Source organism: Globicephala melas, chromosome 8 (assembly GCF_963455315.2).
Source record: "Globicephala melas chromosome 8, mGloMel1.2, whole genome shotgun sequence".
Classification (NCBI taxonomy): Eukaryota; Metazoa; Chordata; class Mammalia; order Artiodactyla; family Delphinidae; genus Globicephala; species Globicephala melas.
In genome coordinates this window covers 7,206,077-7,216,116 of record NC_083321.1, presented here as the reverse complement: position 1 = coordinate 7,216,116, position 10,040 = coordinate 7,206,077, and the positions used below count along the sequence as shown (strand labels likewise).

At 57.5% G+C, this 10,040-nt stretch overlaps 3 protein-coding genes across 6 annotated transcripts; 1 reads left to right on the top strand and 2 right to left on the bottom strand.

Annotated features, from left to right (window-relative positions):
* Positions 1 to 118: 118 nt before the first annotated feature.
* On the top strand, positions 119 to 4,658 carry TM7SF2 (transmembrane 7 superfamily member 2). Of its 4 annotated transcripts, none has more exons than XM_030833662.2 (10): positions 119 to 381; positions 797 to 993; positions 1,096 to 1,150; positions 1,502 to 1,696; positions 1,775 to 1,878; positions 3,072 to 3,191; positions 3,285 to 3,453; positions 3,660 to 3,740; positions 3,827 to 3,949; positions 4,270 to 4,658. In XM_030833662.2, the coding sequence occupies exons 1-10, from the start codon at positions 333 to 335 to the stop codon at positions 4,428 to 4,430; spliced, it is 1,254 nt and encodes a 417-aa protein (XP_030689522.1). In that variant the 5' UTR covers positions 119 to 332; the 3' UTR covers positions 4,431 to 4,658. The 4 variants fall into 4 exon arrangements, with proteins under 4 accessions (XP_030689522.1, XP_060158925.1, XP_030689519.1 ...); XM_060302942.1 differs by having other exon boundaries at positions 1,096 to 1,411; positions 3,848 to 3,949; XM_030833659.2 differs by having other exon boundaries at positions 1,096 to 1,411.
* Positions 4,659 to 4,812: 154 nt separating this feature from the next.
* Positions 4,813 to 6,267, bottom strand: ZNHIT2 (zinc finger HIT-type containing 2). The gene has a single exon (XM_030833663.2). It carries the CDS (start codon positions 6,050 to 6,052, stop codon positions 4,853 to 4,855), a length of 1,200 nt encoding a protein of 399 aa, XP_030689523.2. The 5' UTR covers positions 6,053 to 6,267; the 3' UTR covers positions 4,813 to 4,852.
* Positions 6,268 to 8,438: 2,171 nt separating this feature from the next.
* On the bottom strand, positions 8,439 to 10,006 carry FAU (FAU ubiquitin like and ribosomal protein S30 fusion). The gene is made up of 5 exons (XM_030833667.2): positions 9,859 to 10,006; positions 9,509 to 9,591; positions 9,278 to 9,422; positions 8,777 to 8,832; positions 8,439 to 8,611 (listed from the first exon to the last, which is right to left on the bottom strand). The coding sequence occupies exons 2-5, from the start codon at positions 9,581 to 9,583 to the stop codon at positions 8,486 to 8,488; spliced, it is 402 nt and encodes a 133-aa protein (XP_030689527.1). The 5' UTR covers positions 9,584 to 9,591; positions 9,859 to 10,006; the 3' UTR covers positions 8,439 to 8,485.
* Positions 10,007 to 10,040: the final 34 nt, after the last annotated feature.

Sequence of the window (10,040 nt, the reverse complement as noted above, 5' to 3'; positions counted from 1 at the left end):
CTCCCTGTCGCCTGCCTGGGCGGGGCTTGTGGGGGGAGGGAGGTGGAGCTGTGAGCCTGAGACTACAGAGGCGGCTTTGGAAGCGGTCCTGTTGGTCTCGCCCCTGAGAGACGATTGGCTGACCTGCTGGGCCCAGGATGGGCCGGGGGCGGGTCCATTTAAAGACCTCGGGACAAAAGCGGTCGCTGTCTGTGCTCCGTGCAGAGACAGGTGCAAGCCCAGCTGGGCTGGGTTCTCCGTGTCACCGAGCCCATCTCCTGGGGGATGGGGTGGGCTGTGTTTTCTTGACGGATTTTTGAGAGCCCCCAACCCCCGGCGGAGCGGAGGATACCATGGTCCCTCAGGGCTCCCGGGCTGAGCTGGAATTCGGAGGACCCCTGGGTAATGGGGCAGAGAGAGGGGGTATTTGGGGCCAGAGCTATGTGAGGGAGAACTGGAGGGTTGAGCTATGAGCGGGGATGGGGGCAGGGTCTGAGGATGAAAGTCTTTGAGGGGTATCGGGAGTCAGGATCTAGGAGTGTGCGGGGAAGCGTCTGGAGAGGGGGCTGAGGAGGAGCCAGTTCTGGCGGCTGCAGAGCAGGGGATCTGTGGCATGGAGGACCGGGCGGACTAGGGGGAACGCGAGCAGGACCCTCGAGGGGACCAAGACAGTAGTCAGAGAAGGGGCCGAGCGCTGAGAACGGGGTGTGGAAGGCGGCGATGGGAATGCTGACGGGGCCCTGGCTATGACAGGGCGCCTGTGGGGGTCCGGGAGAGTTGGAGAGTGGACCCCCGACGCGGCTGCCCCCTTCCCCAGGCGCTGCGGCCCTGCTGCTGCTGCTCCCCGCCACCATGTTCCACCTGCTACTGGTAGCCCGCTCGGGCCCGGCGCGCCTCCTGGGCCCACCCCCTTACCTGCCGGAACTCGAGGAGCTGTGGAGCCCTTGGGCGCTGTTGCTGTGTCTCACCTGGCTCGGCCTGCAGGCGGCGCTCTACCTCTTGCCGGCGCGCAAGGTGCGGACTCGGCTCGCGGACGCGCGGGGGAGGCGGGCGGAGAGAGGGGGCTCGGCGAGAAGAAAGACAGTCTCAACCCTTAGCGCCCTTTTGTGCCCACAGGTGGCCGAGGGGCAGGAACTGAAGGACAAGAGTCGACTGAGCTACCCCATTAACGGTGCTTGGGGGCTGGGTCCTTGCGCGGAGTTGTGGGGATGGGGTTGGAGCCCCAGGCCCGGTGGGGAGGTCTGTGGAGATGAGCCCGCGACCCCAATTTCTATTTTGTGCCTCTTTTACGCCCAGGACGTAGGGGGTTCCACTGGCTCCCTCCACACCCCTCCTCCCTCCACTCCCAGCATTGCTGCCACTCTATGCACCAGAGAAGTGGCTGGGGTGACCCTCCGAAAGCTAAAGTGTCTGACTAATGGCTCAGGACAAGGTCTGCGACCTCCCTGGGCTTTAGGCTGTGGGGGGGGGGGGGGAGGGGGAGGGGCACAATCCCCAGGTCTCACTGTGTGCTGTGGTTCAGGCTTCCAGGCCCTGGTGCTGACAGCCCTGTTGGTGGGCCTGGGAGTGTTAGCCGGGCTGCCCCTGAGCGCGCTCCCGGAAATGCTCCTGCCCTTGGCCTTTGCGGCCACCCTCATCGCCTTCATCTTCAGCCTCCTTCTCTATCTGAAGGCTCTGGTAGCCCCTGCCTCTGCCCTGGCACCCGGAGGGAACTCAGGTGAGAGGAGTCCCAGTAGGGTGTAGATGGAGGCAGATGGGGGTGCTTGCGTGCACCTCACCCTCCATTATTCTCCAGGCAATCCCATTTACGACTTTTTCCTGGGACGGGAGCTCAACCCGCGCATCTGTTCCTTTGACTTCAAATATTTCTGCGAACTGCGGCCTGGCCTCATCGGCTGGGTATGCTGGGCATGGCTAAGTGGGCTTCCAGCCAGGAGGAGGGGTGGGATGGGTGAGCAGTGCCTGGGCAGGGCAGGGCCAATATTGTGCTGACATAAATCATTAATCATTCATTCCACAAATAATTTGTTGAGTCCATCATGTGCCCAAGCACTGCTCTAGGTACTGGGAGACAAAAGAAAGAAAAGTTACAGGAAAGAAAGAAAAAAAATCTCTGTCTTCATGAAGCCTGCATTCTAGTGGGGAAAGACAGACAAAAAATAAGTAAAATAGGTATCGCATGTCAGGGGATGCTAAGTGCAGCGAGGGAGTTGGGGCAGCAGGTGCAATTTTAACTAAAGCCATCAAGCACAACATCTATTTCGAGAAGAGAGTGATCCTGTGCTGCTTGCTGGCCAAAGCGGTGCAGAACTTCAAACTGGTCACTGGGTTTAGCAACCTGTCTGTCACTGGTAGCCTTGAAAACAGGCCAACTGTGTTTTCTTGGTTATAATCACCCATACTGGACTGGTCAAGATTTCCTGAAGGGTTTCTTGGGCAAGGTCCCTGTCACCTTGGAAACTACCTCATCCAGAGACGGAGGAGTGCTGGGCGCCCGTCACAGATCTGGTCTTCAAGGCTGTTTCCTCATGTGTGAAATGGGATAAAGTAAGAGCTTCCTCCCAAGATTACTGTGAGGATTAGAGGTGGTAACCTGATTGGCAGCCCCAAGCCCAGTGCTACCAGAATGGGGGTGCTCAGTACAGGTTGGCTGCCAGCTAATCATTATCGAGCACTTACTAGGTGCTTAGCGCTTCACACACATTATGGTCCATGATTATGTCCCTTTTCTACATGGAGGTGGGGAAAATACGCTTTAGAGAGGGTAAGCAGCTTGCACAGGTGGCAAAGCTGAGATTCAAAACCAGGTCTGTTTTAACTCTCAAGCCTGAAGTATGCAGTCGCTCCCTACAGCGCTCTCCCAAAGGGAACACTGCAGGACACGGCAAGAGAAAACAGGTCAGGAGGTGGTCCAGTGCGGTCTCTCTGCCCCTGGGTACAGGGGCCGGAGCCACTCAACAAAGGCCTGGAGGGTTAGTGACGGACAGCTGAGAGAAGGGGACCGGCTGGCCACTGCCTTTCCAGGCGCTGCCACCTCTGTGGAGACGGACTGGGAACAGACTGCCCTGTCTCACCCTCTGTGTAACCCCCAGGTCCTCATCAACCTGGCCTTGCTGATGCAGGAAGCAGAACTTCGGGGGAGTCCCTCACTGGCCATGTGGCTGGTCAATGGCTTCCAGCTACTATATGTGGGTGATGCCCTTTGGCACGAGGTGAGGCAGGACTGGGCTAGGGAGGGAGAGGGTGCCTCCCACGAGAGGACCTCGTGGGGACTGAGCCAGTGTGTCTGGGTCCTGTCCCTGCAGGAGGCGGTCCTCACCACCATGGACATCATACATGACGGGTTTGGCTTCATGCTGGCCTTTGGGGACCTCGCCTGGGTACCCTTCACCTACAGCCTGCAGGCCCAGTTCCTGCTGTACCACCCAGAGCCCCTGGGGTTGCCCCTGGCCTCGGTCATCTGCCTCATCAATGGTCAGTCAGGAAGGGGCAGCGCTCTCCCTCCCCCTTTCATTCGTTCACTATTTATTCAGCACCCACTAGGTAGGTGCTAAGCCTCACACCCTTCTTTAAAGCCCAGGGCTGGGTCCTGGCTCTCCTGGCAGACTGAGTCCAGGCTGTGGGTAGTTGGTCAGGGTCAGAGAGAAGGCCCCTGACTGCCTGCTCACACTTTCTCCCAGCTGTTGGTTACTACATCTTCCGTGGAGCCAATTCTCAGAAAAACACCTTCCGGAAGAATCCTTCTGATCCCAGAGTGGCTGGTGAGCTGGGTTTCTGGGGTGCCATGAAGTGAGGTTGGGCAGCTGGACTTCCAGGGGGTCCCCCATCCCACTACGTCTTTCCCCAGACCTTGAGACCATCTCTACAGCCACAGGGCGACGGCTGCTGGTGTCTGGGTGGTGGGGTATGGTCCGCCATCCCAACTACCTTGGAGACCTCATCATGGCTCTGGCCTGGTCCTTGCCCTGCGGTGAGTGGTTTGGGTTGGCGCACGGCAGGGGCCGTTAAGTGTGTGAGGGGCAGAGGTGGAGTGGTGAGCACAGGATGCCCAGTCTGGGTGTGGAATGGAGAACAGGGCTGCACCCCAGTGGGGGGAGTAGTCAGGGAGCTGGGGATGGACTCAGGGTGTGGCTGAGCCAGACCTCTGTGACAGCCTAGCACGCCAGCACTCCCTGCAGACCTTGGGACCTTTCACCATGGAGCCCTGAGGGCCCCGTGAGCCATCAGCTGTGGAAACCTTTGTGAACCGGGGGGCTGGCTGAGTGGTCACAGAGACCCCTTTCCCCACAGGGGTGTCCCACCTGTTGCCCTACTTCTACCTCCTTTACTTCACTGCGCTGTTGGTACACCGTGAGGCCCGGGATGAGCAGCAGTGTCTGCGGAAGTATGGCCTGGCCTGGCACGCATACTGCCGGCGTGTGCCCTACCGAATCGTGCCCTACATCTACTGAAGCAGCTCCACGTGTCCCAGGTCGGGCCACGTGCCCACCCAGCTGCCAGCACACCCAGCACCAGGAGCCTAGACTCACCTGGCACTCAAGGGCCTGCACCCTACCCTGCTCTGAGCTCGGACAGGCAGGGGTGAACAGCCTGATAGGTGGTTGGAGCAAAAGGGGAACACGAAAACAAAAGGGAGTGGAGGGGCTGCTCTTCCTCCTTGGATAAACATCTGGAATGCCTGATGCTGCTTCTCTCCCTTTCTGGGGCCAGGTTGCTTAAAAACGGGCTGGGTCAGCCCCGATCAGGGAGAAGCTGACAGGTGGCCTGTGGCCACAAGCGTCTGGGGGTGGGTGGCACAGCAGCTGGCACTCAGAAATGGGCACTGGCGACAGGGCAGACCAGTCACAGCTTTATTAATGACAGAGTGTCCAGTTCAGTCAAGGAGCTCCTCAATGAGAGTCCTCCGGGCAGGTGGCAGGGGGCCTCCCCAGAGCTGCTCCAGCTCCCCAGTGAGGGCTGCCACCTCCACGGCTGCCACAGCGTGGGCTCGGTGGGCCCTGGCGCAGTCTAGAGCCAGGGGTGTGAGGGCCTCCTCATTTTCGTTGGTCCAAGACAGCAGGAACTGGCACTTCTTTCGGGCCCGGTAGAGGCAATCTCGTTCCTCAGGGGCCACAGCTCGTTTCCGGGCTCGGCCCAGGGTCTGTGTCAGGTCCCCCAGTGCTGCCAACGTGTAGCCTTTCTGGTTGGCCGGGCCCTCACCCAGCAGGATGAGGGCGGCCTCGCGCATGGCACCCCGTGTGCCCAGGGGTCCAGGGGGATGCTCGCCTGCTTCCAGCACGTGGGCTGCGGCCTGCAGGGCCTCCTCGGTAGAGGTGAAGACTTGCTGGGCGCCCAGGACTCCAGAAACGCTGAGCAGCGTGGCACAGAACTCAGAAAGCAGAGCCTCGTCGCCGCCGTGATACAGGGCAAGAGTGTGTGCGTAGGCGAACAGCACGTTGGGCAGCTGGAAGCGCACGAGCGGCGAGGCCCGGCCCCTGCTCAGGCTGACCAGCGTAGGGATGAGGGTGGGCACGGCGGGAGGGCAGGCCCCGGGGACGTCTCCGAGAATTGGCTCGGCAGCCGCAGGCTCATCCTTCTCGGGTTCCGGTGGCGTCCTCGCAGGGGAGGGCTCCAGCTCCTCGGCGTCACAGCCCGGGGCATCACCCAGCTCCTCCAGAAGCCGCGGCCCGGCGCCGCGAACCCACCACCATGGCCGCCACGGGGGCAGCAGCCGCCCGGCCTCGCCTCGGCGCAGCAGCCGCTCGAAGGCCGCCTTCTCGGCCGGTGCCAGCCGCTCCCAGAGTCCTGAGAGGCCGCCGGGCGCCGGACCAGGCCTGAGGCCTGCGTCCTCGGGCTCGTCCTCGGTCTCACGTTGCTGACGCAGCCGCAGTAGGGCGCTGGCCAGGCGGCTGGGAGAGGCGCTGCGGCCGCGCAGCTCTCCCAGCACCTGGTCACGGTAGAAGTCTTCGGCGCAGGTGCCATGCGCCCGGTAGCAGCGCAGCGAGCAGTAGGGCACGTTACAGCGAGGGCAGGTGTAGCGCGCTGGCTGGGCCTCCCGGGTGGGGCAGAAACCACAAGGCCCGGCCGGCTCCATGGCAACTGGCGCCGCACACCACACGGGAACGCACAAGGGCAGTAGATCACAATCTTCCGACGCTTCTCGGTTACTTCCGCCTCTTTGCGGGGCCGACGGAGTGCTTAGTCAAAGCTCTTCGAGGATTCTCGTCAGTTTCCGCCCACACTCGGAAGCCAAGCCCCACCCCTCTCTTGAGCCGCGCTTGGGCTATGCGCCGGAACCGGTGGGGAGGTACGAGCTCAGCCCGGGCTTCGGCGGAGCTCGGTCCTGCGCGGTGGGAGCGTAGGGAAAGTGCGTCCGGCGGACGCTTCGCCGGTACCAGCTCGCCCCCTAGTGGTTGCCTTTCGGGCACTATAAAGCGCTGCGGCAAAACCCAATCTTTGCTAACCTTAATCTACTCTGGGCCACTAGTTGTGCTAAACCCATGGGAGATGAGGCGTCCCTGCGCTGAAGGGGCAGCCATTCTACTAGGGGACACAGACAAAGGGGAGAGTGGAAGAAGGCCAAGGCGGGGTGCCTAGACTGGGTGTGTTGGGGGCATTTCCCTCTTGAGAAGAAGCGTTGACAAATATTTGAGCTCTTGCTCGACTTCCTCATCCAACTTTAAAGCGCAAACTTCACACTAGGCAGCGAAAACACACTGAAGAGCAAAATGAGATGAGGTTCCTGCCCTAATGGGCCTTACAGTTTGTGGTAGAGTGCAGGTGACGACTCACAAACTGTGCCAAGCGCTGTGAAGACTTGATCCATGGCACCCCTAAAAGTAAGCTCTGGTTCTTTGGTCCCTCACCTCACTCATACCCAGCCCCACCTCTAGTCAGCTCTGCCTTCGAAATACCTTGTCTCTATCTCAATTTGGGTCATCTGTTTCCCTACCATGACCTGGATGGATTTGAAGAGTCTGCTCAGTTTTGCATCCCCTTCACCACTGGTGGTCCAAGCTACTTGCTCAACTGGATGACACCAGCTTAACTGGTTTCCTTTTTTCTTGCCAGCCCTCCAGAAAAGTCAGCCAGAGAAAATACTAGATCACCAGTCAGATCACATCAGGCCCTTGCTTAAAACCCTGACCTGCACTTGGACTCAAACCAAACTCCTCTCCACATCTGACAAGACCCTGCAGGATCTGCCACTCACCTTTGCACACAGGTCTCTTAGCTGGAACTCTCACCATCTCACCACTTGATCAGCTCCTGTTTCAGGTCTTACACACATCCCATCGTCAGAGACCTCCCCTAGGACAGTTATCTACCTGTCACACTCCCTTTTATTACAGCACCCTGCTTACTTTCTGAGATCATTAACACTTGTAACTAGTTTCCTTGCTTTCCGCACAAGAATCTAAACTCCTAAAAGGGATGGGGGCCAATGTCTTTCTAGGAAGCTCACTGTAGAACTCAAAAATAGCCAATATATTTGTGCACTTTCTAGAGGGCAGGTGCTGATCTAAGCACTTCCCATAAAATCCTCAAAGCAACTCGCAAGAGATGATGGCAATGGACTTCCCTGGTGGTCCAGTGGTTAGGACTCGGCGCTTTCACTGCTGGGGCCCCAGGTCGATCCCTAGTGGGGGAACTAAGATTTCACATGCTGTATGGCACAGCCCAAAAAGAGTCAGCCAGCCAGTGAATAAATGGAACAGGGATCCAAACTCAAGGCAGACCAAGTCTAGAGCCCAAGGTCTTTACCCCGTAGTATGCTGTATTCCAAGAACCAGCAGGTTCAAAAAGCTTAGCAGAATGAATGAATGGGTATGCATGTGTTGCTAGGAGGAAACTTGAATCAGCCCCAGAGAACTCCAATTCTGGGAACGCTGAAACAATCAACTGCGCCACCTCACCTGTGATTAGGTTAGCAAGGCCCATCAGGTAATCAGAACAAATAAGATCACTGCAGTACTAATGTAATCAGGCAATACTTTCTGAAGCTGGGGCAGACCAGATTCCTGGTCTGGATTCTACTAAAGCCACAGCTGGTTCCAAGTGCAGGGAAATGCCACACTGGTGTTCCCTGATACATCTTCTACTCGATCAATCTCCTCTCCATTGCTGCCCCTATAAAATCTCTCCCACAACGATGGTTCCTGCTATCTTCTGTTTAAAAGAAAAAGACCAAAAAAAGAAAGTATTTGGAAGTTAATTATCAAGTTATTTAGCATTGGGATTGGAATTTTCCTCAACTCTCCATCTGAAGGGCTGGCATTTATGGTTACCAATTTTCATAGGAAGCTTTTTTTGTTGTTGTAGTTTACCACTCATCCACCTCCACCCACACATCCCTGCCAAGCTGCTGACTCTTGACACCGCCAAGAAAACCAAAATGAGGCCTCACTGTTCTTCATACCACCAGCCTGAGAAGCCACATCTATCCCTGAGGCTCTGCACATGAAGATGAAACAATGAGATAATTGGGTAAGTGACTTTATTAGAGAAAGCCAAGATGACAACACGCTTAAGAGTTGGCATTGGGGCCCTTCTTCTTGCCAAAGGTAGGCACAACGTTGACAAAGCGCCGGTTGTACTGCATACGCCTCTTGGCCCGGCCCGTCTTCTTCTTCTTTTTCTCTTGTTTGGCCACCTGGGAAAAGGGAGGGATGATCAAACCTGGGGTGCCTCTTCCATGCCTTCCCTCAGGTTCATCGCCAGGAAGGGAGAAAGCAAACAGGGCAAGGGCCAAGGGTTTTGGCTTAGCTGTGCCACAAGACAACGAAGTCCAAACAACACCACTAATACTCTCACTTACCTTCGGTGTCTGACCTCTTACTTTCCCGGCTCGGGCCAGGGAACCATGGACTTTACCTGTGATAGGAAAGGAGGACAGCAAGCAGTTAGAACAAGAAGGCCCCACCCAGCAGAACCCTTTCTCCCTCAACTCAAGTTTAAAGGCAAGATGGGCCCAAACAGGGAATGAAAACAAAGTCACAAAGACTTGAAATCTAAGAATGTCTAGTCTGGTACATTCTGGGGTGTCACTTCAGAATTTTCCAACTACTGACCTTAAGGCCTAAAGAGCACTTCGGAGATCTGGTCCGACCTCCTGATTTTAGTGAGTAAATTAGGACACAGACAAGGGTTTTATCTAGTAAGTGACTGAAATAGAATGACACTCTGGCTCAGTCTCCCATGGACCTCTCAAAAAGTTCGTTCTGAGAGATGTAAACAGGAAGAACCACCCTGGACTGAGCACACACCCTACACCCATGAGCTTACAAAGCAGTTCAAAACACAGACCTCCCCAACTCACCTCCAAGCATGCGGCCGGCTACTTCCAGAGTGCTCAGAGCCTCCACCCCACACTGGCCCAGGGTAGCCTCATCCTCTAGGGGTGTGCCTGCCATAAGCAGGACTTGATCTTCTGGAGCGATGCCCTCCAACGAGGCTACATGAGCCTACAGGGAAAAACGAGACTCAGCGTTCCCGCGGCGGGCGAGGATGAAAAACACAGAAGACCCCAGGGAGCACCACGGAGCCTTACCTTGATCTGGGCGACCGTCTCCTGGACGGTCACCTCGAGAGTGTGTAGCTCCTGGGCGCGGACAAAGAGCTGCATGTTGGCGACTGAAAAAAAAAAGGGGGGGGTGCTGTTAAGAGAAAAAATACTCTGGGCGAGAGGAGGGTCAGAAAATGGGTGGCAGGCCGGGGACGACGGCGCCGAAAAGTAGGTGGTCTCGGGGTCTCACGTGGGTAAGGCCGGGCCTGCCAGGGAGGTCGGACGGGGACTGGCCTGGCCCCCAGAGCAGCCCTTCTTCCCCCGTTTTTCCCGCGTCCTCTAACCTCGCGGCCAACCTGCGAGCCCTTCGGATCCATCCGTGGCACAAACCTTACCTGAACCGCGGATACCGCTGCCGCTACCGCGAAGATGGAGTCGAGAAAGAGGAAGGAGCTAGGGCGGGTACGGCCTCGTCGCCTGCTGCGTGTCACGTCACTGCTGAGCGACTGACAAGGCCTCTGACTTTTGTACCGCCCTAGGCCGCCTGGCTCCGCCTCTTTGTGCTTTGCGCAGGCGT

What these genes read in the sequence shown, in the direction of transcription:
- TM7SF2 (XM_030833659.2), top strand. Translation starts at nt 333, where the DNA reads ATGGTCCCTCAGGGCTCCCGGGCTGAGCTGGAATTCGGAGGACCCCTG. An exon ending in TTCTGATCCCAGAGTGGCTG is followed by an intron (nt 3,741 to 3,826) that starts GTGAGCTGGGTT and finishes GTCTTTCCCCAG; the next exon opens with ACCTTGAGACCATCTCTACA. An exon ending in GGCCTGGTCCTTGCCCTGCG is followed by an intron (nt 3,950 to 4,269) that starts GTGAGTGGTTTG and finishes CTTTCCCCACAG; the next exon opens with GGGTGTCCCACCTGTTGCCC.
- ZNHIT2 (XM_030833663.2), bottom strand. Translation starts at nt 6,052, where the DNA reads ATGGAGCCGGCCGGGCCTTGTGGTTTCTGCCCCACCCGGGAGGCCCAG.
- FAU (XM_030833667.2), bottom strand. Translation starts at nt 9,583, where the DNA reads ATGCAGCTCTTTGTCCGCGCCCAGGAGCTACACACTCTCGAGGTGACC. An exon ending in AGCCGGCCGCATGCTTGGAG is followed by an intron (nt 8,833 to 9,277) that starts GTGAGTTGGGGA and finishes TTCCTATCACAG; the next exon opens with GTAAAGTCCATGGTTCCCTG. An exon ending in TAAGAGGTCAGACACCGAAG is followed by an intron (nt 8,612 to 8,776) that starts GTAAGTGAGAGT and finishes CCCTTTTCCCAG; the next exon opens with GTGGCCAAACAAGAGAAAAA.